The sequence below is a fragment of the Macaca fascicularis genome, chromosome 9 (genome assembly GCF_037993035.2).
Source record: "Macaca fascicularis isolate 582-1 chromosome 9, T2T-MFA8v1.1".
In the NCBI taxonomy this organism is placed as follows: Eukaryota; Metazoa; Chordata; class Mammalia; order Primates; family Cercopithecidae; genus Macaca; species Macaca fascicularis.
In genome coordinates, this window is record NC_088383.1 from 55,151,524 (window position 1) to 55,179,489 (window position 27,966).

Consider the following 27,966-nt stretch of genomic DNA (forward strand, 5'->3'; position numbering starts at 1 on the left):
AGTAGAATGGGTCTAGTTAAGAACAGCAGGCAAGTTGTCTTACAAAGTGGTTGCCTAATTTTACCTTCCCACCAGAAGCATATGAGAGTTCCAGTTGCTTCACATCCTTGTCAACACTTGGTATGGTCAATCTTTTTTATATCAGCCATTCCAAAATGTCTGCAGTGGTATCTCATTGTAGTTTTAACATGCATTTCCCCAATGACTTATAACCTTGAACATCTTTTCATGTGTTTATTTGTCATCTGTACCGCTTCTGGTCAAGTGTTCAAGTTTTGTCCTATTTAAAAATCGGGTTGTTTGTTTATTAATTTGTTAATTAATTATATATTCTGTATACAAGTTTGTTTTTTTTGTTTGTTTTTGTTTTTCGAGACAGGGTCTCACTTTGTCACCCAGGCTGGAGTGCAGTAGCATGATCTTGGCTCACTGCAGCCTCAACCTCCCAGGGTTCAAGCCATCATCCCATCTCAGCCCCCCAGGTAGATGGGGTTACAGGCATACACCATCTTTTGTATTTTCGTAAAGACAGGGTTTCACCATGTTGCCCAGGTAGGCCTCAAACTCCTGAACGTGAGCTCAAGCCACTCACCTCAGCCTCCCACAGTGCTGGGATTACAGGCATGAGCCATCGCACCTGGCCAACAAGTCTTTTTTTGATATGATTTGCAAATACGGTCTTCCTGTCTGGGGCTTGTCTTTTCATTGTCTTAACAATTTCTCAATGTCTGTGAAAAACAGACATTTTTTATTTTGATGAAATCCAATATTTATTCTTTTTCATTCAATATTTATTCTTTTTCTTTCATGGATTGCACTTTTAATTTCATATATAAAAATCTTTTTCTAACCTTTGGGTTCACCAAAGTTTTCTTCTGTTTTTGATTTCACAAGAAGAGACTGTGTAGCTCTATTTATTACAGATTTGGCATGGCTAGTCAGTGAGAAAAAGGATTTATTACTCATATTGTGTTGAGACAGTTGGCATCAATCTGTATGGAAATGAAATTCAGTCCCCTACTTCATACCATATATGAAAATAAATTGCAATTTTAAATTTTAAACGATGAAAATTATAACTTTTTATAACATAATATAGGAGAATATCTTTAAGTCCCTGGGGTACGGTAAGTCACCTTGAGACCAAAATAAGTCAAAACCAGAGAGGAAAATATTGGAGAATCTGACTACATTAAAATTGAGAAAATATCCTTATCAAAAAATAAAGTGTCAGAGCATAAAAATATAAAGCCTCAAACAAGAGGAAGCTCTTAAAACACATATTGCCAACAAAATATTCATATCTAGAATGTATCTGATAATCGTTAAAATTAGTTTTTTTAAAAAGACAGTAGAAAGACAGGCATAAGAGTTGAAAGAGGAGATCTAAACAACCATTAAATGAATGAAGTTTCTCAATTACATCACTAATTATCAAAAGATAAATTAATGCCAAACTGTGATGTCATTTTACTCCCACCAGATTTGGGTAGAGGACATCAAATCTGACAATCTGATATTGTTGAAAATGTGGAGAAATCAGACTCTTATATGCTGCTGTTGTGAGCATAAATCTATTAGCATCATCTAATAATGTTAACGATATGCATGCTCTTTGACCCTGCAATTCACTTCTAGATGTACACCTTCAGAATCTCTTGTACACATGTGCTAAGAGACTTGAACAAGAATATTCACAGCAGTATTGATCAACATAGCAAATAAAAAAATCAACTGGGGAAGGGATATTATGCTAGTATATATTCATTTTTTAGAATATTATGAGACTGAAAATACTGTCACAAACTTAGAAAAGGACTGTTTTTCTATAGCCTTGGTAACAAATAGCCACCAAAACCAGTTTTAAATCTGTTCAATTGATCAGCGTCCCAGTGAACACCTTTTGTAAGTCTATCATTCAGTGTCAGTCCTGCCCTCCTGGATGCCAGCCAGTCAAGGATGGACTTACCAGTAAACACACCTCTGAGTGCCAACCAATCAATAGCAGGCTCACCTATCTGCAGATGGCATCACCTGCAACTGCCTCTGAAAGTCCACCAATCACTGAGCTCTATGCTTCCCACAAATCCCACAGAAGGTTCATCAGCTGTCTGCTCTGCTCTGGCAACTGTGTCTAACAAGCATAGCTCTATCTTACAATAAGAAGCAATAAATTCAGCTTTGTCGTGTTATAACAGGTATTGAATGGTGGTCTCATCATCACTGGCCAATTGTAGAGTTGATTATACAGAAAAAGAAGTATAGTTTACAAGCCTGAACATGAACAGACATCAGGATTTACGTTAAGGAAGGAAAGTTACAGGAAAAAACATAGTATGAGTCCATTTAAGAAAAACTAAAAATCATGTAAAACTGAATAAAACATTAATCAGGAACCCATATGGGATAACACTACAAAGAAAATCAAGGGAATGATTGATACAAAGTTCAATATCATGGTTACTTAAGGAAAGGAAAGGTGATGGACCAGGAGGGGACCAGAGGCCTTCAAAGGTATTGTTAATGTTGTATTCCTAAGCTGGCTATTGAATACAGTTATTCATTCTATTGTTACATTCATGCTGTACACATATTTTATAAAAATTATATCTATGCAATATTTAATGACATAAAACAAGCATTTCTTAAGAGTTTGCAGTGTGCAGGCTCTGTAACATGTACTCTGCATGCACCTTCTCCTTATAACAAGCCTACAACATAGAAATTGTCCCCATTTTACAGATGAAGAAAACAAGGCTTGCAGTGGTTAAACAACTTTCCCAAGGACACAGGCTAGGGTGCCTAGGATTTGAATCCAAGTGATGGCTGATGCCAGAGCCCAAAGTCTTACTTGAGCAATCTCTATACACAAGTCAGTAAAAAGCCATGGGTCTTGATGAAGTCTATGAGCTAGTTTTGTGAGTGCATATTGCTTTAAAGGTCTAATTAATTAGGAGCAATGAGTGAAAGCTTCAGAGGGACATATTTGGGGTCACTATAAAAAAAAAAGGCTTCCAAATACTCAGATCAAATCAGAGAGGTGATGGGTCACCTATGGATGGTAAACTTCCCATCCCAAGCAGTGTTCAAGTATGTTCTAGGCAGAACCCTACTGGAGATTTTATAGGAGAGATTAACATACCAGACAGTGAGACTGAGCTATCCTCACAGTTCCTTCTGTCCTAGGACCTCAAATTCCTGTGCTCCTTGTGGTCCTAGGAAGAGTTCTGGACTAGCACTGAGTCTCTAAGCATCTATGTTTTATTTTAGAGCACTGTAAAAACTGGTGATAATTTGCTTTATTTTATTTCCCTTTATTCACCTGTGTTCAGAGTTGCTTTAGCAATCTCCAAATGTGACCAACAAGCTTTTTAAGAAATTTTGTATCATTATGAACACATGAGGTTTAATGTATTCCATATGTTTTTACTCATTTTAGTTATTATTCTTTTGATGCCCAAATTGACCCTGTAGGAGCCTCTTGCAGTTGGCCTACGAGTCTTTGATACAATCCCAATAGCCAGACAGCTTCCTTTCTTTCTGATTCCATGTGAAGTTCCAGACTCATCTTGAAGATTTCCTGCCCCAGACCTGAAAACAACCATTTCTCCAAGGAGCCCTGGGTCCTTTTAATGAGAAATGGTGTCCTTCAGCATTAAGATCTGGATTCATATGATTATTTAATATATGCATTCATTGTATACTGATTACCACAATCAAATTGATGAACACATCCATTACCACCCAGAGTTATCATTTGTGTGTGTGTATGTGTGCGTGTATGCATGTGTGTGTGTGTGTGTTAAGGACACTTGAAATCCTATCAAATTTCAAGTAAACACTACAGTGATCAGTATACAGTGTATATGTATGCCAAATCATCACATTGTACACATTAAATATATATAATTTTATTTGTCAATTAAGTATTTTAAAAAGAAAATGAAATTTAAAAGGAAGTCTGGAGGCAGATAGCTCATGCATGGAGGATGCCTTGAACATCCGTGAACTGAGTCACAAGGCTGATACAGAGACTTAGCTGTCCTGTTGTCAGCTAACTACTCCACAAGTAAAATACTTGAGTTTATTAGACAAGATTAAATGAGAGGGAACAAAATGCAAAATAATCAAAGGACAAAAAGGCTTGCCTGATTACAAAAATCAGGATTTAAGCAAGAAATAAATTCATCAAGTCAACATTTATTAATCACCTACTATGTGCAAATCCAGTTCTAAGCGCTGAGTGGTTAGAAATAAAGTCAGCTTCTTCTCAAAACGCAGGAAGCTTCAGAGACATTTCTGACACCTCTGGCAGCCGTCTGGGGTATCGAGGAGACCTCCAGCCACATGATAAAGGTGGCCTCATTCTAGAGTCACCCTCCATTTTGCTACATTTGGGAGCCCACTGTTGAGATGAAAATCAGGAGGACCAGTCTCTGGATTGTGCTCCTCCCTCCACTCCACCACTCTTACTAGGAGTAGCTTTTAACTTTGCCACCAGCTCAGAAACTCAGGGCTATGGCCACACCAGCCTAATGAGACCAAAGATGTAAACTGCTATCCCCAAGACTGGGTGAAGAGGAGCAAGGCTCAACCTTGCCACCCACTTTTTGACCTCAGGCCTCCCTCTTCCTCCTCCCTAAGAAGAACCTTTAGTTCCAGACATGAAAAACTGGCATTCTGGCACTTATCCAGGGCTATAGGCTGTGTGAAATTCCACCACCCTACAGTCCTGGATAAGGGAGCCTAATGGAATAGACTCACTGTGGAATACACTTGTTATGTAAATATTGGTCACTTTAACTTTCTGAGCTTCTCTTTCCCAACTGTCAATTGAGAAAAGCAATGAACACTGACTTCTCCTATTTCTCAAAGTCATCTCAAAGCCACATGAGGATTACCACAAACTTGCAGGTGAGAAAATGCTTGGCAATGTAAGAAGTGTCATGCAAATTAGTTGATGCTATTATAATTAGTCTCACGGATCAAAAATGCTTGAACCCTAAATCTAACACTTGAAAGGAAAGCATTCTTTTTCATTCATTTTACAAGTTTCACCTCCCCTTTTCCCCACATCTTTGTTTAGAATCTGGGCCCTGAAGTTAGAGGACCAAGATTCAAATCCCAGCTTCATCAGTACTAGCTATGTGACATTGGGAATGTTACTTGATCCCTGTTTATCTTGGTTTCTCCATTTGTTAAATGGGGATGAGAATAATATCTACCCAAATAAGGTGCCCAATGCAGTGCCCAACAGCATGAAGCCCAATAAAGGTTAGTTAACATCACATCCACAATTGACATCTTTAGGTATTAGATTTTCATCATCCCGGAGTATTTTCCTTCTTTAAGCCTTTTTCTTTCTAAGTGACACTTTCTTGGCTACTGATTGCACTCCTCACAGACTTGAAACATTCAAACGCACAAGGTGCTATTTAGGAGATGTTGGAAGTTGGGTTTCCTTCTCTATAAAACTGAGTAATGATAGTCACCTCGCAGGGCTGTTGTAAGAATGAACGAGCTACAGTATGTAAAATGTCTTAGCACAGAGTGCTTAAGAAATTATTAGCTCCCAGCCAGGTGCGGTGGCTCATGCCTGTAATTCCAGCACTTAGGGAGGCCAAGGCAGGCGGATCATCTGAGGTCAGGAGTTCAAGATCACCTGGTCAACATGGTGAAACCCCGTCTCTACTAAAAATACAAAAATTAGCCAGGTGTGGTGGCATGCGCCTGTAATCCCAGCTACTCAGTAGGCTGAGACAGGAGAATCACTTGAACCCGGGAGGTGGGGGTTGCAGTGAGCCTAGATTGCTCCATTGCACTCCAGCCTGGGCAACAAGAGTGAAACTCTGTCAAAAAAAAAGAAAGAGAGAGAGAGAGAGAGCGAGGGAAGGAAGGAATGAAGGAAGGAAGGAAGGAAGGAAGGAAGGAAGGAAGGAAGGAAGGAAGGAAGGAAGGAAGGAGGAAGGAAGGAGGAAAGAAGGAAGGAAGGAAGGAAGGAAGGAAGGAAGGAAGGAAGGAAGGAAGGAAGGAAGGAAGGAAGGAAGGAAATTATTATTTCCCTTTTTCCCACCCACACCTCACCACAAACCTTGTTGTGGGGATAACATGTAAAAGTGAACAAAACTGAGAAGATCACATCACACATCGCTCAGCCCCTAGTGGGAGACACAGGCAACAAACACGAAAAGACAAAAACAGTGCTAGGTAGTGGTGAGTGCAATGAAGAAGCTCCCAGAGCATGAAGGTAGGAGAATAACCACTGGCTCTTTCATGCAGGGAGTTAGGGTAGACCTCTGGGGAGAGACCCACACTCAGACTTGGATGGAATTATTTCTCTTATGCGTGTTCAGTTAGGGCTTGTAGAGATGCTCTGTCGTGATTATCTAATCTTGGGAGGAACAATGTCAGATGGATTTCAAGATGAGTATGAGAATTGGTCTCCCTTTTGAAAAAACAGGAATTGAGTTCACACTAATCACAAAATACAACAAGCCTATTTGAGTCTTGTGTGCATCATGGATTGAAGTGTATCTTTGCACTTAGTCAAGAAGTTCCAGTGAGAAGAATGCTCCTTAACATTCTAAGTGCAATAGAGTAGTTGAAATGAGCCATGGATGATAAATCTACTTAGGAAAGCACACACCATGGAAAAGTAGCGTTGGTTGCCCTGCCTACTTATGATGACATAGCCTTGCAAAGAGTGAAAGGAGCCAATGGGTAAAAGCCTGGTCTTGCTCTGAAAGGTACAAGGGGGAGGAGGATGGGGGGAAACTCACCCAAAAATGACTCAGCTCTGACCTCAGACTCAAGAAGCTGCAATAAGCAACATGAATGGAACTTGAGGGAAATAAACCAGGCATAGAAACACAACTGTTGCATATTCTTACTCAGGTGGGAACTAAAAATGTGCACTTCATGGAGAATAGAATGATGGTTATCAGAGACTGGGAACAGTTGTGGGATGGGGGTGTTGAGACAGGTTGCTTAATGTGTACAAACATACAGTTAGACAGAAGGTATAAGTTCTAATGTTTGACAGCAGAGTAGGGAAACCATCGTTAACAGTAATATATTGTATACTCCAAAATAGTTAGACTGGAATATCTGAAATGTTCCCAACACATAGAAATGATAAAACCTTGAGGTAATGGATACCCTAAATACCCTGACTTGATCATTACACATTCTATGCATGTGACAAAATACCACATATACCCCTTAAATATGTACAAATATTATGTATCAATAAAAATAAAAATGTTTTAAAAAGAAGCTGCAATCAACATTTCATCAATATCTTTTCAGCAGGATCCTTACAAAGTTACAGAGACATTTTAAGATGATCCCTCTTCCTCTGATTCTTCCTGGGATAGAATGAATACAAACTAAACAAGGAGTGGCCTGGGAGGAGCTGTCAACATCCATCCTAAGGAGAAGTCTGTCAGAGCTATGAGCTTCCTCTGTCCTAGGGTAGAGCTGGGAAAATAGGGTCTTGACAACTGATTTCTTAACCTTTCTTTCTCTAAATCCCCAATGAATATGTTTTTCTTTGTAGTGCTTAGTGGTAGACAGGGCTTAATTCCGTGTCATTAGGCAAACAGGCCAGAAGAAACTGAAACAAGCTATAAATGTTTGGAGCAGGCCAAAAGAAGATGTAGTCACACAAGATATCCTTGGAGGAAAGTGACAGTCAGGAAAGTCACTTTCCTGACCAGCAAAAGGACCAGCACTATTTTGTCCTGCTAAAGAAGTACATATGTCCTGCTGCTGTCATGGGGGCAGTGGCTCCAGGGCTTCCTGTGGACATGCCACAAGTTCCACTCCATGAGTCAGGAGATCATGCGATCAGCTTTGGGGGGAAGTTAGGGTTACTCTCTTGAGCTTAGCCTTATGCTGTGTGTTTGCTTTGCCAACCACAAAACCATAGTTTCATAGCAAGTTGCAGGCTCCTTGCAAACTTAACCTACCTACCAGGATACATTTACAGCTTCTTTTCTCCTGGCATCAGGCTGCAGATCAAGAAATACATATAATACAGTCCCTGCCCTCAGTTAGCTCAGACCATGGTGGGGGAATGGAGACAGAAGCAAATACTGGTGGGACGAGTGATGATGGGCCAAAATATGGGTTTAAACAAAGGTTGTGGGAGCTCAGAAAAGGAGCAACTCACTCTGCCTGAAAGAGTCAAGGGGGGTCCCCTGGAAGAAGCAACATTTGTGCAGGAGGAGACTAGGACACAGAGGAGGAGGATAACAGCACTCCAGGTGAAGGGAAGGAAATGTGCCAAGATTTCATGGGAATGAGAAGATGTAAACTGCTCAGGAAAAACCATGATTAAAGCTCCTCACAGTGGCTGAAGCATGGTGTGATTGTCAGTTTTGCTCATCAGCTTAGCCAGGCTATAGTACTCAACTATTCAACCAAGCACTGATCTAGGTATTGCTGTGAAGGTATATTCTAATTGCAATTAACCTCTACAATCAGTTGACTCTATTTAAAGGACATGATTCTGTATTATCTGAGTGGACCTGATCCACTTCATCCCAAAGGTAAATGATTCTCCAGCAGTGTTCTCATCTACATCTAGGGCTTGAAGGATGAGGGTGAAGGAGAACATGGAACAACAACAAGAAAAAAGTCAATCAGTCAGAACTTCCAGCCCTGTGCTGTGTTAGTTCACTTTATGTTCAACTAGTATGTCTCCACTTTTATCTGTTTCCTTGTAAGATTTCATTTGAAAAAGGGAATTCACTCTTCAGGTGTTGGAAATCAAGTATGAGAGAAGCACTTACAGAATGACAACCTGAAGAGCTCTGCAGATACTCTCCAGAGTAAAACAACCATAACTGGTGAAAATTAAAAACAAACAAAATTTTAAAATGTTAGAGTATATGGAAATTGTTCTAAGGGCAGGCAGCGAATGAAGAAAACCAAGAAAGCCTACCAATTTCAGTGAGAGGAGTGAGAGTCTATGGTGTTTAAGCTATGTTCATCTCCTCCCTCTCCTGCAATCAGTTCAATGAAACAGAAACCCTGCTCCAGAGATGTGCAGGAAAAAAGACAGGGTGCCCTTTCCCCTCAGCTCCCAATCTAGGGCAGACTACCAGCACTTCCCAAGCCCATCTCTGGCTCTACGTTGCAGAAATTCTATTCCAAGAAAGTTTGACCGAGAATCTGAGGCTTCCTTCTTCCACTCAGCCTCTACTATTAAGGCATAAGTTCTATCCCCAGTGCCACAGGCCAAGAGTACTGATGCTGAATGTCCTTGCTTCACTACACTCATAGGACAGAGATTCCATGGCAGGAGTGAAGTTTCCATTCCAGAAAAGGCAGAAAAACAGAAATTATTGCCCAATCCAGTGCCCCACCCATAGAGAAGGGAAGACATCTGAGAAAAGCATGACACTGTCCCCAACACTACCTGCAGAGTAGTGGCAGTAGAGGCAGTAGGGGGAGTAGAGGACCTGCCTAGAGGGAGAGGTAGGCCATAATAAGAAAAGTCTCTAGGTCTCTCTAAAGGGACAGACTTTATTTGCAACAGAACATGCGGAAGTTCAAGCCTAAGGGCACTGTCAAAAACAATGAATATTTTGGTGGTAAGAAATTAATAGGTTAATGGCAGCTTAATGAAAGCAACAAACTAAACCATAAACCAGCTAGAAATATACACTAAAAATCAAAGAAAGAGACAGCTAAGAAGGGCCTTCCTGAGGTTAAAGCAAACATCAAAGTCTTGTCTGAAAAACTGCTCCTGCAAAGGAAGTGAAATATATTTGGATCAGACTGTGAAGCAATGTATGTCCCTAAAAAGCTGTCAAAAACAAAAGAGCAATTATCTGGCAATTGCTAGAGGTTAACAGCTGGGCATGATGCCAAAAGAGGAAAACAACTGAACAGATCAGAGAAAGAGAAAGTCAAAGAGAGCACTGCTAAAGGCGCTGTAATTCCAATTTGAGAGAAAATGTGCCCAGTGCTGTGACCCCCTCAGGAACAACATCGGAGGCCACAAATTGTGGAGGAAATTGGCTTCACTATATAGTCTAGTCAGGCCATTAAACAAATAAACAATTAAACAACAGTAACATAGTGAGGGGGGCAGAAATGAGTATTGCAACTGGCTAGAACATATTTTTGAACAAAAAAATTATGAGTTAAGCAGAGATATGGAAAAAACAGAGCCATATGCCAGAAAAAAGGCAAGCAAGAGAAACTGCCTTTGTGAGTGCCAAGATGTCAGACATAGCAGAAAAAAAAACCTTAAAGTAATTATTATCAATATGTTCAAAAACTAAAAGAAAATGTGCTTAAAAAATAAAGGATGGTATGATGATAATTTCTTATCAATTCAAAAATATCAATAATAGATTAAAAATATTTATTTCAAAAGTTAATTAACCAAATGGAAATTCTTGGTTTAAAAGTAAAATAGCAACAATAAGAAATTTTTGCTAGAGGAAATGAACAATAGATTTGCACTAGAAGGAAAAATAATCAAATAAACTGAGGAATTTCATCAACACCAAACCTGTCTTACAAGAAATACTAAAGGAGTTCAATCTGAAAGAAAGAATATTAATGAGCAACAGGAAATCATCTGAAGGTACAAAACTCACTGACAATAGTAAGTCCTCAAAAAACACAGAACATTATAACACCGTGATTATGGTGTGTAAACCACTTATATCATAAGTAGAAACAGGAAAAGATGAACTGATTAAAAAAATTACAACAGCTTTTCAAGACTTAGATACTATAATAAGATATATAAATAACAGAAAGCTTGAAAGCATGTAAACAAAGTTAAAATGTAGAGGTTTTTTAAGTTTCATTTTGCTTGATTGTGTATTTGTTTGTTTATGCAATCAGTGTTGTTTTCATTAGCATAAAATAATGGGTTATAAGATAGTATTTGCAAGCCTCATAGTAACCTCAAATGTAAAAACATACAATGGATACATAAATAGTGAAGAGCAAGAAATTAAAACATACCACCAAAAAAATTACTTTCACTAAAAAGGAGACAGGAAGTAAGAAAAGATGGGAGAGAAGATCACAAAACAAACAGAAAATAAATAACAAAATGGCAAGCGTAAGTCCTTATTTGTCAATAATAATATTGAATGTAAATGGACCATACTCTCCAATAAAAAGATATAGAGTGGTTGAATGGATTTTTTTTAAAAAGGACCCAATGATCTGTTACCTACAAGAAACAAACTTCACTTATAACAATACACAGACTGAAAATAAAGACATGGGAAATGATACTTCATGACAAAAAAAAACAAAAAAGAACAGGATTAGCTATACCTTTATCAGACTAAATAGATTTCAAGACAAAAATGGTTAAGAACAGACAGAAAAGGTCACTATATAATGATAAAGGGATCAGTTGAGCAAGAAGATATAACAATTGTAAATATACATGCACTCAACACTGGAGCACCCAGATAAATAAAACAAATATTATTAGAGCTAAAGAAAGATAGACCCCAATACAATAATAGTTGTAGATTTCAACACTCCACTTTCAGCATTGGACAGATCTTCCAGACAGAAAATCAACAAGGAAACATCAGATGTAATCTGCACTATAGACCAAATGGACCTAATAAGTATTTACAGAATATTTCATCCGAAGGTTGCAGAAAACACATTTGTCTCCTCAGCACATACATCATTCTCAAGAAGAGGCCATATGTTAGGTCATGAAACAAATCTCAAAACATTCAAAAAACTGAAATAATATCAAGCACCTTCTCTGACCACAGTGGAATAAAACTAGAAATCAATAACAAGGGGAATTTTGGAAATTACACAAAAACATGGAAATTAAACAATATGCTCCTAAATGATAAGTGGGTCAATGAAGAAATTAATAAATGAATTAAAAAATTTCTAAAAACAAATGACAATGGAAACATAATGCACCAAAACCTATGGGATACAGCAAAAGCAGTACCAAGAGTGATAGTTCCAGATAAGGGCCTACATCAGAAAGGAAGAAAAACTTCAAGTGAATAACCTGATGATGCATATTAAAGAAGTAAAAAGGCAAGAGTAAACCAAACCCAAAATTAGTAGAAGAAAAGAAATAATAAATATCAGAGTAGAAATAAATAAAATTAGACTTCTCTTCCAAGATGGCCAAATAGGAACAGCTCCGGTCTGTAGCTCCCAGTGTGACTGACACAGAAGACAGGTGATTTCTGCATTTCCAACTGAGGTACCTGGTTCATCTCATTGGGAATGATTGAACAGTGGATGCAGCCCATGGAGGGTGACATGAAGCAGGGTGGGGTGTTGCCTCACCCAGGAAGCACAAGCAGTCAGGGGATTTCCCTTTCCTAGCCAAGGGAAGCCATGACAGACTGTACCTGGAAAACTAGTTCCCTCCCACCCAAATACTATGCTTTTCCCACAGTCTTAGCAACCAGTAGACCAAGAGATTCTCTCCCAAGCCTAGCTCAGGAGGTCCCTGCCCATGGAACCTTGTTCACTGCTAGCGCAGCAATTTGAGATCAACCTGCAAGGCTGCAGCTGGGTGCGGGGAGGGGCGTGCACCATTGCTGAGGCTTGAGTAGGTAAACAAAGTGGTCAGGAAGCTCAAACTGGGCAGAGCCCACTGCAGCTCAGCAAGGCCTACTGTGTCTGTGGGCAGGGCACAATTGAAAAAAGGCAGCAGACAACTGCAGACTTAAACGTCCCTGTCTGACAGCTCTGAAGAGAGCAGTGGTTCTCCCAGCATGGAATTTGAGCTCTGAGAACAGACAGACTGCCTCCTCAAGTGGGTCACTAAACTCCATGTAGCCTAACTGAGAGACACCTCCCAGTAGAGGCTGACAGACACCTCATACAGGTGGGTGCCACTCTGGGACGAAGCTTCCAGAGGAAGGATCAGGAAGCAATATTTACTCTTCTGCAATATTTGCTGTTCTGCAGCCTCTGCTGGTGATACCCAGGCAAACAGGGTCTGGAATGGACCTCTAGCAAACTCCAACAGACCTGCAGCTAAGGGACCTGACTGTTAGAAGGAAAACTGACAGAAAGGAATAGCATCAGCATTGACAAAAAGGACATCCACACCAAAACCTCATCTGTAGTCACCAACATCAAAGACCAAAGGTAGATAAAACCATAAAGATAGGGAGAAACCAGAGCAGAAAAGCTGAAAATTCTAAAAACCGAGCACCACTTCTCCTCCAAAGGATCACAACTCCTTGCCAGCAATGGGACGAAGCTGGATGGAGAATGATTTTGACAAGTTGGCAGAATTAGGCTTCAGAAGGTTGGTAATAACAAACTACTCCGAACTAAAGGAGTATGTTCTAACCCATCACAAGGAAGCTAAAAACCTTGAAAAAAGGTTAGACGATTGGCTAACTAGAATAAACAGCGTAGAGAAGAACTTACGTGACCTGATGGAGCTGAAAACCATGGCACAAGGACTTCGTGATGCATGCACAACCTTCAATACCTGATTAAATCAAGTGGAAGAAAGGATATCAGTGATCAAAGATCAAATTAACAAAATAAAGCAAGAAGACAAGATTAGAGAAAAAAAGAATAAAAAGAAATGAAAAGTGCCTCCAAGAAATATAAGACGATGTGAAAAGACCAAATCTACGTTTGATTGGTGTACCTGAAAGTGATGGAGAGAATGAAATCAAGTTGGAAAACACTCTTCAGAATATTATCCAGGAGAACTTCCCCAAACTAGCAAGGCAAGCCAACATTCAAACTCAAGAAATACAGAGAACACCACAAAGATACTCCTCAAGAAGAGCAACTCCAAGACCAAGGCACATAATTGTCAGATTCACCAAGGTTGAAATGAAGGAAAAAAATGTTAAGAGCAACCAGAGAGAAATGTCGGGTTACCCACAAAGGGAAACGCATCAGGCTAACAGTGGATCTCTCGAGAGACACCCTATAAGCCAGAAGAGAGTAGGGGCCAATATTCAACATTCTTAAAGAAAATAATTTTCAACCCAGAATTTCATATCCAGCCAAACTAAGTTTCATAAGCCAAGAAGAAATAAAATCCTTCACAGAAAAGCAAATGTGAGAGATTTTGTCACCATCAGGCCTGTCTTAAAAGAGCTCCTGAAGGAAGCACTAAACATGGAAAGGAACAACCAGTACCAGCCACTGCAAAAACTTGCCAAATTGTAAAGACCATCGATGCTATGAAGAAACTGCAACAATTAACAGGCAAAATAACCAGCTAATATCATAATGACAGGATCAAGTTCGCACATAACAATATTAACCTTAAATGTAAATGGGCTAAATGCCTCAATTAAAAGACACACATGAGTAAATTGGATGGAGTCAAGACCCATCAGTGTGCCGTATTCAGGAGACCCATCTCACATGCAGAGACACACATAGGCTCAAAATAAAGGGATAGAGGAAGATCCACCAAGCAAATGGAAAGAAAAAAAAAAAAAAAAGCAAGGGTTGCAATCCTAGTCTCTGATAAAACAGACTTTAAACCAACAAAGATCAAAAGAGACAAAGAAAGCCATTACATAATGGTAAAGGGATCAATGCAACAAGAAGAACTAACTATCCTAAATATATATGCACCCAATACAGGAGCACCCAGATTCATAAAGCTAGTCCTTAAAGACCTACAAAGAGATGTAGACTCCCACACAATAATAATGGGAGACTTTAACACCCCACTGTCAATATTAGGCAGACCAACGAGACAGAAGGTTAACAAGGATATCCAGTAATTGAACTCAGCTCTGCACCGAGCGGACCTAATAGACAGCTAGAGAACTCTACACCCCAAATCAACAGAATATACATTCTTCTCAGCACCACATTGCACTTATTCCAAAATTGACCACATAGTTGGAAGTAAAACACTCCTCAGCAAATGTGAAAGAACAGAAATCACAACAAACTGTCTCTCAGACCACAGTGCAAACAAATTAGAACCCAGGATTTAAAAACTCACTCAAAACTGCACAACTACATGGAAACTGAACAAAGTGCTCCTGAGTGACTACTGGGTAAATAACAAAATGAAAGCAGATATAAAGATGTTCTTTGAAACCAATGAGAACAAAGACACAACGTACCAGAATCTCTGGGTCACATTTAAAGCAGTGTGTAGAGGGAAATTTATAGCACTAAAAGCCCACAAGAGAAAGCAGGAAAGAACTAAAATTGACACCTAACATCACAACGAAAAGAACTAGAGAAGCAAGAGCAACACATTCAAAAGCTAGCAGAAGGCAAGAAATAACTAAGATCAGTGTAGAACTGAAGGATATAGAGACACAAAAACCCTTCAAAAAAATCAATGAATCCAGGAGCTGGTTTTTGAAAAGATCAACAAAATTGATAGACCACTAGCAAGACTAACAAAGAAGAAAAGAGAGAAGAATCAAATAGACACAATAAAAAAAGATAAAGGGGATATCACCATTGATCCCGCAGAAATACTAACTACCATTAGAGAATACTATAAACACGTCTACACAATTCAATAGAAAATCTAGAACAAATGGGTAAATTCCTGGACACATACACCCTCCCAAGACTAAACAGGAAGAAGTAGAATCTCTAAATAGACCAATAACAGGCTATGAAATTGAGGCAATAATTAATAGCCTACTAACCAAAAAATTCCAGGACCAGATGGATTTACAGCCGAATTCTACCAGAGGTACAAAGAGGAGCTGGTACCATTCCTTCTGAAACTATTCCAATCAATAGCAAAAAAGGGAATCCTCCCTAACTCATTTTATGAGGCCAGCATCATCCTGATACCAAAGCCTGGCAGAGACACAACAAAAAAAGAGAACTTTAGACTAATATCCCTGATGAATATCGATGCAAAAATCCTCAACAAAATACTGGCAAACCCGACCAGGTACAGTGGCTCACGCCTGTAATCCCAGTACTTTGGGAGGCCGAGGTGGGCGGATCACGAGGTCAGGAGATCGAGATCATCCTGGCTAACACGGTGAAACCCCGTCTCTATTAAAAACACAAAAAATTAGCCAGGCGTGGTGGCGGGCGCCTGTAGTCCCAGCTACTTGGGAGGCTGAGGTAGGAGAATGGCGTGAACCCAGGAGGCAGAGCTTGCAGTGAGCCAAGATTGTGCCACTGCACTCCAGCCTGGGGAACAGAGTGAGACTCCGTCTCAAAAAAAAAAAAAAAAAAAAGAGAAAAAGAAAAAAATACTGGCAAACCGAATCCAGTAGCACATCAAAAAACTTATCCACCACAATCCAGTAGGCTTCATCCCTGGGATGCAAGGCTGGTTCAACACACACAAATCAATAAATGTAATCCATCACATAAACAGAACCGATGACAAAAACTACATGATTATCTCAATAGATGCAGAAAAGACCTTTGACAAAATCCAAGAGCCCTTCATGCTAAAAACTCTCAATAAACTATGTATTGATGGGACATATCTCAAAATAATAAGAACTATTTGTGAGAAACCCACAGCCAATATCATGCTGAATGGGCAAAAATTGGAAGCATTCCCTTTGAAAACTGGCATAAGACAAGGATGCCCTCTCTCACCACTCCTATTCAACATAGTATTGGAAGAGCTGGCCAGGGCAATCAGACAACAGAAAGAAATAAAGGGTATTCAATTAGGAAAAGAAGAAGTCAAATTGTCTCTGTTTGCAGATGACATGATTGTGTATTCAGAAAACCCCATCGTCTCAGCCCAAAATCTCCTTAAGCTGATAAAGAACTTCAGCAAAGTCTCAAGATACAAAATCAATGTTCAAGCATCACAAGTATTCCTATACACCAATAACAGACAAACAGAGAGCCAGATCATGAGTGACCACCCATTCACAGTTGCTGCAAAGAGAATAAAATACCTAGGAATCCAACTTACAAGGGATGTGAAGGAACTCTTCGAGGACAACTACAAACAACTGTTCAATGAAATAAAAGAGGACACAAACAAATGGAAGAACATTCCATGCTAATGGATAGGAAGAATCAATATCATGAAAATGGCCATACTGCCCAAGGTAATTTATAGATTCAATGGCAGCCCCATCAAGTTACCAATGACTTTCTTCACAGAATTGGGAAAAACTACTTTAAAGTTCATATGGAACCAAAAAAGAGCCCGCATAACCAAGACAATTCTAAGCAAAAAGAACAAAGTTGGAGGCATCACACTACTTGACTTCAAACTATACTACCAGGCTACAGTAAGAAAAACAGCATGGTACTGGTACCAAAACAGATATATAGACCAATGGAAAAGAACAGAGGCCTCAGAAATAACACCACACATCTAAAACAATCTGACCTTTGACAAACCTGACAAAAACAAGAAATGGGGAAAGGATTCCCTATTTAATAAATGGTGCTGGGAAAACAGGTTAACCATATGTAGAAAGCTGAAACTGGATCCCTTCCTTACATCTTATACAAAAATTAGTTCAAGAAGGATTAAAGACTTAAATGTAAGACCATTTAACCATAAAACCCTAGAAGAAAACCTAGGCAATACCATTCAGGACATAGGCATGGGCAAAGACTTCATGACTAAAACACCAAAAGCAATGGCAACAAAAGCCAACATTGACAAACAGGATCTAATTAAACTAAAGAGCTTCTGCACAGCAAAAGAAACTACCATCAGAGTGAACAGGCAACATACAGAATGGGAAAAAATTTTTGCAATCTACCCATCTGACAAAGGGCTAATATCCAGAATCTACAAAGAGCCTAAACAAATTTACAAGAAAAAAACAATCCTATCAAAAAGTGGGCAAAGTATAAGAACAGACACTTCTCAAAAGAAGACATTTATGCAGCCAACAGACACATGAAAAAATGTTCATCATCACTGGTCATCAGAGAAATGCAAATCAAAACGACAATGAGATACCATCTCATGACAGTTAGAATAGTGATCATTAAAAAGTCAGGAAACAACAGATGCTGGAGAGGACGTGGAGAAATAGGAATGCTTTTCCACTGTTGGTGGGAGTGTAAATTAGTTCAATCATTGTGGAAGACAGTGTGCCAATTCCTCAAGGATCTAGAATTAGAAATACCATTTGACCCAGCCATCCCATTATGGGGTGTATACCAAAAGGATTATAAATGGTGCAACTATAAAGACATGTGCACACATATGTTTGTTGTGGCACTATTCACAATAGCAAAGACTTCTAACAAACCCAGATGTCCATCAATGATAGATTGGATTAAGAAAATGTGGCACATATACACCATGGAATACTATGCATCCACAAAAAAGGATGAGTTCATGTCCTTTGCAGGGACATAGATGAAGCTGGAAACCATCATTCTCAGCAAACTATGACAAGAACAGAAAAACAAACACCACATGTTCTCACTCATAGGTGGGAACTGAACAATGAGAACACTTGGACACAGGGCAGGGAACATCGCACACCAGGGCCTGTCGGTGGGTGGTGGGCTGGGGGAGGGATAGCATTAGGAGAAACACCTAATGTAAATGACGAGTTGATGGATGCAACAAACCAACATGGCACATGTATACCTATGTAAGAAACCTGCACGTTGTGCACAAGTACCCTAGAACTTAAAGTATAATAAAAATAAAAAATTTAAAAAAGAAAATGTTACTAGCAAATTGTAGATGAGTATAACTAATATAACTCTGCATGTGCACATATGTGTCTGGATACACATGGAAAGTATTCAGGTGTATACACCAAATTGTTAAAATAAATCCCCTTCCAACATTAGGAGTGGCTGGGAAGCAGATGGCTTTCAATTTTGCACTTTCCATGGTGCCAGGGTAACACCAGATCACAATAGTAAATAGCAAAAATAGCAACCTTAAGTTTAGATTTTCTTATCTAAATTTCAATTCTGTGAAAAAGTTTCCATTTCCCTTTTTCACATCGGGATAGTAGAATGCAGTTTAGAAAGAGTGAGATCACTTGTTAGACTGTACAATTTTTAAGCATCAGTGAAGTATACCATTAAACTTCTCTACCAATCCATTCTCTAAACTTCCCAACCCCCAAAAAAGAAATACATAAAATTGAAATGAAGAAAACAATACAAAAGATCAACAAAAATGAAACATTGGTTTTTAAAAAGATAAACAAAAGTGACAAACATTTAGCCAGACTAAGAAAAAGAAAAGATCCAAATAAATAAAAACAGAGATGAAAAAGCAGACATTATAACTGATACTGCAGAAATTCAAAGGATCATTAGTGGCTACTGTGAGCAACTATATACCAAAAATTGGAAAATCTTGAAGAAATGGATAAGTTCTTAGACACACACAACCTACCAAGATTCAACCATGAAGAAATTCAAAATCTGAACAGACCAAAAACAAGTAACAAGATCAAAGCCATAATAAAAATTCTCCCAACAAAGAAAAGCCTGAGACCCAATGGCTTCACTGCTGAATTCTATCAAACACTTAAAGAAGAACTAATCCCAATCCTACTCAAACTATTCCAAAAAATAGAAGAGGAGGGAATATTTCCAAACTTATTCTATTAGGCTGTTACTGCTCCAATACCAAAACCAAAGGCACATCAAAAAAAGAAAACTATAGGCCAATATCTCACATGAATATTCATGCAGAAATCCTCAAAAAATGCTAGCAAACTGAATCCAACAACACATTAAAAATCATTCATTACGACCAAATGGGATTTATCCCAGGGATGCAAGTATGGTTCAACATATACAAATCAATCAATGTAACATATCATATCAACAGAATGAAGAAGAAAAACCATATGGTCATGTTAATTGATGCTGTAAAAGTACTTGAGAGAATTCAACATCTCTTCATGACAAAAACCCTCAAAAAAACTGGAGATAGAAGGAACATACCTCAACATAATAAACAGACATATATGACAGACTTACAGCTAGAATCATACTAAATGGGGAGAAACCGAAAGCCTTTCCTCTAAGATCTGGAACAAGACAAGGATGCTGATTTTCATCAGTGTTAGTGGAACATAGTACTGAAAGTCCTAGCTAGAACAGACAAGAGACAGAAATAAAGGGCATCCAAACTGGGAAGAGAAAAGTTGGATTACCCTTGTTCGCAGATAGTATGATCTGTTTGGAAAAAACCTAAAGACTCCATTAAAAAAAGACTAGAACTGATAAATTCAGTAAAGTTTCACGATACAAAGTTAACATACAAAATCCATAGCATTTCTATATGCCAATAGCAAACAATCTGAAAAGGAAATCAAGGAAGTAATCCCATTTCCCATTTGCAATAGCTATAAATAAAATTAATAATAATCTCATCTCTTCAATAAGTGGTGTTGGGAAAACTGCATGTCCACATACAAAAGAATAAAATTAGACCCTTTTAATATACAAAACTGGACCCAAGTTAATATACAGAAATTAACTTGAAATGAATTAAAGACTTAAATGTAAGATCTGAAACCAAAAACTCCTAGAGGGAAACATAGGGGAAAAGCTCCTTGACATTGGCCTTGACGATAATTTTTTGGGATATTACACCAAAAGCACAGACTTTTGAAAAAATAAACAAGTAGGACTACATCAAACTAAAAAGCTTCTGCATGGCAAAAGAAAGTCAACAATATGAAAAGGCAACCTACAGAATGGAGGGAAATATTTGCAAACCATATACCTGATAAGAAGTTAATATCAAAATATGCAAAGTATGTAAGGAACTCACATATCTTAATAGCAAAAAAGTAATAACCTGTTTTATAATGGACAAAGGGCCTGAATAGACATTTTTTCAAAGAAGACACACAGATGGCCAACGAGTGTAGGAGAAGACGTTCAACATCACTAATCATCAGAGAAATGCAAATCAAAACCACAATGAGATATCACCCCACACCTGTTAGGAAAGCTATTATGAAAAATGCAAGAGACAATGAATATTGGCAAGGGCATGGAGAAAAAAGAACCCTTGTACACTGTTGGTAGAAATGTAAATTGCAACGCCATTATGGAAAATAGAATGGAGGTTCCTCAAAAAATAAAAATAGAACTACCATACAATCTAGCAATTCCACTTATGAATGCACATCTAAAGGAATCAAATCACTATGTCAAAGAGATATCTGTACTTCCATGTTTACTGCAGCTTTATTCCCAGTAGCTATGATAATGAAAAAATCTAAATGTCCACCAATGGATAAAGAAAATGTGGTTGGTGTGTGTGGGTGTGTGTGTGCATTTATACATACGCAATGGACTATTTTTCAGCCATAACAAAGAAGGAAACCCTGCCATTTGTGACAATATGAATGAACCCAGAGGACATTATGCTAAGTGAAATAAGCCAGAAACAGAAAGACAAATATTGTATGATCTCACTTACATGTGGAATCTAAAAATTTCAAACTTGAAGACCTATAAAGTAGAACAGTATTTATCAGGAGGTAGGGGATGTGGGGAACAAAAAAAATGTTGGGCAAAGAGTATAAACTTTCAGTTATAAGATGAAGGCCAGGTGAAATGGCTCATGTTGGTAATTCCAACACTTTGGAAGGCTGCGGCGGAGGGATTGCTTGAGACCAGCCTAGGCAAGAAAGTGAGACCTCCTCTCTACAAAAAATAAAAGAATTAGCTGGGAGTGGTGGCACATACTGTAGTCCCAGCTATTCAGGTGGCTGAGGTGGGAGGATCATTTGAAACTAGAAAGTCAAGGCTGCAGTCAGCCAAAATTGTGCCACTGCATTGCAGCCTGGGTGACAGAGTGAAACCTTGTCTCAAAAAAAAAAAAAGATGAATAAGTTCTGGGGATCAAATGTACAGCATAGTGACTATAGTTTATAACTGTGTTATTACTGTAAATTGGATAAGAGCAGATTTTAAGCATCCCCAGCACCCCCTACAAAAACACACGCACAAACGGTAACTATAGATGGTGATGGATATGTTAATTTGACTGTCACAATCAGCATTCAATATATAAATATATCAAATCATCACATTTTACACCTTGAAATAGAAATTTTTATTTGTCAATCAAATATTTTTAAATAAAAATAATCATAATATTAATATAGCATAAAGGAAAAATTGCATATCTCAACTGATACAGGAAACTATTTTGATAAGAGTCAGTATCCTTTCATGATAAAAACACTTTAAAACAAAAGGAATAAAAGAGAACTCCCGCAACCTGATAGATGACACCTGTGAAAACCCCCAGCCGGCATCAGACTTAATAGTGAAAGGCTGGGCGTTCACCTCTTGAACCAGGAACAAGACAAAGATGCCTACTTTTGCCACTTCCATTTTACCTTGTACTGAGGTTCTGGCTAGGGCAATTATCCATGAAAAAGAAATAAAAGGCTTCCAGATAAAAGAAGAAGTAAAACTATCTCTACTCGCTCATGACATGATCTTGCATATAGAAACTATGCACATGTGCATACGCACAAACCATTAGAACTAATAAACAAGTTCAGCAAGTTTGCAGAATATAAAATGAATGTACAAAAATCAAGTGTTTTTCTATACACTAGCAATTAACAATCCCAAAATGAATTAAAATTCTCTTTACAATAGTATCAAAAATAAATTATTTAGAAATAAAAAAGTGCACTGAAAACTACAAAATATTTTGAAATAAATCAGAAAAGATTTAAGTAAATTGATCACTTGAACCCGGGAAGCAGAGGTTGTAGTGAGCCGAGATTGCACCATTGCACTTCAGCCTGGGCAACAGAGGGAGACTCCATCTCGAAAAAAAAAAAAGGAAAGAAAGGGAAGGGAAGGGAACAGAAGGGAAGGGAAAGGGAGCTGAGGGGAGGGAAAGGGAGGGGAGGGAAAGGGAGGGGAGAGAAAGGGAGGGGAAGGGAGGGGAGGGAAAGATAATATTTAAATAAACTGAAACATATTCTTTGGATCAGAAGACTTAATATTGTTAAAGTGACAATATTCCCCAAATTGATCTGTAGCTTCACCTCAACCCCTATCGATATCCCAGCTTGCTTTTTGGCTGAAATTGACGAGCTGATTCTATAATTTATAAGGAATCTCAAAGGATCCAGAATAACCAAAACAATATTGAAAAATAAAGAACAGCGTTGGTGGATTAACATTTTCCAATTTCAAAACTTACTATAACACTGAGGTAATCAAGTAGTGTCGCACTGTATAGCATGTACATTACAGATCAATGGACTAGAATCGAATGTCCAGAAATAAACCGTTATGTTTATAATGAATTACTTTTTAATAAGGTGTCAAGACAACGCAATGGGAAAAGAATAATGAATTCAACAAATGATGCATGGACAACCGGACATGCACATGCAACACAATGAATTTGAATTCCTCTATCACAGCATGCATAACAACTAACTTAAAACGGATCACGAATGTAAATGAAAAGCTAAAATTATAATAATCCTAGAGGAAAACGTACGAGTAAATCTTTAAGATCTTATTGTAGGCAGTGGTTTCTTAGATATGACCCCAACATCACAAAAGAAATTGGACTTAAATATTTTTGTGCTTCAAATATCATCAAGAAAGTGAAAACACAACCCGCAGAAGCAATAAAAATGCCTGTAAGTCATATATCCTATCAGAGACTTCTATCTAGGATACATAAATAATGCAATTCAATGGTAAAAAAAAAAAAAAAAAAAAAAAGATAAATAGCCTAATTTTCCAAAGACTCAAGTATCTTAATATACATCTCTCCAAAGATATAGCCAATAAGCATCTGAAAATATGTTCAACGCCATTTGCCAGGTGCACAAAACCAAGATAGCATGAGGAGACGCTACAGGGACTCTGCTGCTTCACAGACATGAAGCGTTGGTGAGAGCGTAGGCAGCCGCCTTTGGGAATTTCACATCCCGGCCGCCCCACGCATGGTGCGCTGGTGTTTAAACTTAGCCGAGATCGTTACACGCGATTGAGTGTGTGCCCGCCAGACCCTGCGCTGCCGACTGGGATGGGGAAGGCGGGAGCCGGGAGTGGGCGGGGACCTGGGGGTCAGGCCCCAGGCGCGGGAAGCAGCCCAGGGGCGCGCAAAACCTTCTCCATATTCTACACTCCTTCCAAGCATTTGCCTGCCGCGATTTAGAGAGCCGACCCGTGATCCCTGGCCTCCCCTAGACAGCCTCGGACGTCCAGGTGTGGTGACCCAGTCCAGCTTGCCTCCTGCGAGCAATGACCATCTCCCGGCCTGGGCGCGGTCTCGGCGCCCGCCTGCCCCCCGGCCAGAAGCCGCAGGTCCAGCCAGTGAGGACGCCGGCGCTGAGGGAGCCTCTGTGCTCCAGAATCCAAACTTTGTATCAGCTCTGGGGTGGCCTCCTCCAGGAAGCCCTCCTGATTCCCCCATGGGTCGCTCTTCCCCTACAGACTCTCGGAGCACCCCTGCTCTAAATACCGCGGCGTGGCACTGAGAACTTGCGGAGAGCAGAGGCTGCGGCTAGATTTCTAGGGGATCCCCGCAGCTCCACCCCAGCGCCTACAGGCGAAGCCAAGGCAGGCAGGCAGGACAAAGGGTGGAAGCAATGCAGGAGAGACCGAGTGAACGAATGGATGAGGGATGGCAGCCGAGGTTGCCGCAGTCCCCTGGCTGCAGATACAGACACCTTGCTGAGGAGGAGAGACCCAGGAGCGAGGCCCCCTGCCCAGTCCAAGGCGAGGTCCAGCGCAGTCGGCGCCGTGTGAAGGGTGGGAGGGAAGTACTGTGGGGGCCGGGGCGGGGGCGGCCGGGAGCCGGGGGCCAGGCCGGGGCGGGGCCGGGACCGGGGCCCCGACCAGTGGTGGGAGGAGGCTGCGGCGCCAGATTCGGACGCCTGGACAGCCGAGCCGAGGCTCCCCGCGCTCGCTGCGCCCGCGGCCCGTGCCATGCCCTCCTACACGGTCACCGTGGCCACTGGCAGCCAGTGGTTTGCCGGCACTGACGACTACATCTACCTCAGCCTCCTGGGCTCGGCGGGCTGCAGCGAGAAGCACCTGCTGGACAAGCCCTTCTACAACGACTTCGAGCGCGGCGCGGTGAGCGTGGGCGGGGCGCGGGCTGGGGGGCGTCCGGGACCCGGTTTGGAACGCAGAGGCCTGGGCGGGGGCGCTGAGGGCCCGTCGGGGCGGCCCGGACAGGGGTGGGGGTGTCTAGGACTCCGTCGGGGCGGGCAGAACAGCGGTGGGGCGCGCCCTGGGCTCCCAGCGGCCGGTAGGTACCCCGGTGGGGAAGCGTCCAGGACCCCTGACTGCGGCCGCGACCCGCGTGGGAAACGGGAGACTTCCCGCGTGCCGTCTGCAGGGCGCCGCACGTCTTCCCTGGGAGGAGAAGGCCCAAGGTTTCCTCTCCACTTCAAGATCTGGGTTCGGAGGCTCTGGAGCCACCTTCAATGGTCCGCATTTCTTGTGCCACCGCTTCCTCAGGCTCCTTCCGCAGGTGGCACTGGGAGGGAGAGGCAGAGGGGTCATGCTCACAGAACTCTGAGGGCACCTCAGAGCAGCATGCTGTGAGCCGTGGGGGAGGGTGCAGGTCAGCGGGTCCAGAGGCCTGAGTTTCGTCCAGACATGACCATCAGCTCACTCTACCTTTAGTCTGGGCCTCAGTTTCCCCAGCTGTAAAGTGGAGGGTTGACTTCAGTCTGGTCCATGAGTCGTGGGTGAGCCCAGGCCCATCTGGTGGCTCAGACAGCACCTGGGCAGCTTACATTCTCAGGACAGGCCCCAGAGAAAATTAAAGGGAAGGAACAGAACCCAGGCGAGGAGAGGCCTTTCTTAAATGGAGGGGCTGCACTCCCTCCCAGCAGAATGTACACCAGGGAACACTTCCACGCTAGGTGTGAGGACTCGGGGGAGCCCTCAGCATTTGGAAGCTAGTTCCTAATGCTGATCTGGACCTGAATTCCAGCCCCAGGACTCTTTTCCATGAGCATGGGCAGGTCGCAGTTCTCACTGAGCCTTTAATGAAATGCCTACGCCTGTAATCCCAGCACTTTGGGAGGCCGAGGCGGGCGGATCACGAGCTCAGAAGATCGAGACCATCCTGGCTAACACGGTGAAACCCCGTCTTTACTAAAAATACAAAAAATTAGCCGGGCGTGGTGGTGCATGCCTATAGTCCCAGCTACTTGGGAGGCTGAGGCAGGAGAATGGCGTGAACCCAGGAGGCGGAGCTTGCAGTGAGCCGAGATGGTGCCACTGCACTCCAGCCTGGGCGACAAAGTGAGACTCCGTCTCAAAAAAAAAAAAAAAAAAACCAGAAATGCCTACTTCAGTACCTGGCAGAGGAAGCGCTCCATAAATGACTGGTAATAGTCCCAGACATACTGCATGTGCACAGGGAATATCAGTTCCCTTCCACCCCCACCCCAGCTCCTAACTGGACCAAAAAGATTTAGACTTTACCAAGCTGCCTTCTCACCATTTAGTTTACTATTTGATCAAACCGTATGAAATTGCTTATAATGGACAAATACAACTGGCAAGTTCATGTTTCAACTGATTATTCTTGGATAAAATTTGCCATCTTTTAGGTGTGCAGAGCCTGAAGTAAGTAAAAATGATTCTTTTTATGGATTCCAACCTCTCCATGAGTTCGATTCCTATCCAGGAGCCTCAGACCCTCGCTGTAGCACGACATGGTCCTCAGCCAAGGTCGTTAGCAACCTGGCTTGAGCTCCCTTCAAGAAGAGTTAGGCGTTGAGTACAAGACCAACCTTCAGTTGCTTAGTTGCCCCAGTCAGGGAACTGGCCCTGAGGACTGCTGTGCCTTGGAGTTAATGTGTCATCCATTTAGGGTGATGGCTCGCTCTGCCATTTCTGATGCACCTTCATTTACTTCCGTTATTTCATGGATTCCCCCACACCTAGGGGAGAAGGACAGGATACAGACTACTTCCCCTTTGTAAGTGCTTTCCCCTCCCCATTCTCCTCCACACATCATAAGGTTCTAGAAGCACAGGCCATCGGTGTGCTCACACTGCGTGGCACGGGCTTTTCCCCCTGGAGGGGACACCCTAACATGGCCATAGCGGGCTCTTCGGACGAAGAGTGAAGGCACTGTTTTGTCTACTATCTCCCTCTCTGGGTCTGTCTTCCCCACCCTGAAAAGTCATTCAAATGACATTATAATTAAACACCTCAGCCGGAATCCCGGGCGCAAATTTCAGGAGAGGTTTGCATGTCACATTTCCATTGGGTTGAGAGAGCTCTAAATCAGGGGGTGGGGGGGATGGGGGTGGGGGCTACCGCAGGGTGGGGAACCAGCTAAGGCTGAAAGTTTCCTTGAAAAATTCAGCTTTTGAGAAAGTTCCTGTTGATGCAAAGTTACTCCACACTTTCTCTTGCCCAGCCCAAAACTACTTCCTCATTCTCCCAGCTTGGTATCTGTAAAGACAATCATCCTTTTTGGGTAAAGGTAAAAGAAAAACCCTAGAGGAGGTACTTGCTGAGAAGACAAGGTTATCCCATTTTACAGGGAAAAGTGTTAAAATCTGTATTGTTAACAGTAGTAATGATAGCAATAACAATAAAGGTATTGCCACACAATTCAATCATTTCCAAGTTATTGGCAGGTTCACATCCCCCTCCTCTAGGGCATAGTTCAGTCGAATAATGAACAGGACTGATTTTTTCCTTGATAAAAGTGAGTCACAAGTCCCTTGTTATTCTCATCAGAGTTCTGCATAGTGGTTCAGTCAGGACTGGGAATCAAGCTCTTTGCAGGTGGGATTATCCTATAAACAGTTGTGTCTTCCTTGGCTCCCCACTGTCTGCTGGAGAAAGCCAGGATCCTACACAGAATGGCCTTATTTCCAGAGGCTAACCCAAGTCTAGGCAAATTTAACAAGTTGATTTGTTTCTTTAACTCTGTAAATTTAAAGTAATTCAGATCGGATACGATGACTGTAACAGATCTGAAGGTTTCTGAGAAATCTTAGTTGGCCCATTTCATTCCGTGCTAGTACTTTTAAGAAAGCTAAGGGTAATAGGGTG

At 41.0% G+C, this 27,966-nt stretch overlaps 1 protein-coding gene across 1 annotated transcript in view; it reads left to right on the forward strand.

Moving 5' to 3' along the window:
* The first annotated feature begins 24,797 nt into the window (after positions 1–24,797).
* The window catches only part of ALOX5 (arachidonate 5-lipoxygenase), a 60,345-nt gene continuing 57,176 nt past the window's right edge, over positions 24,798–27,966 (forward strand). Inside the window, exon 1 of the mRNA XM_005565109.4 lies at positions 24,798–25,011. Within this exon, the coding sequence (XP_005565166.2) occupies positions 24,862–25,011 (150 nt within the window). The 5' untranslated portion in view covers positions 24,798–24,861. The remainder of the gene's footprint in view (positions 25,012–27,966) is intronic.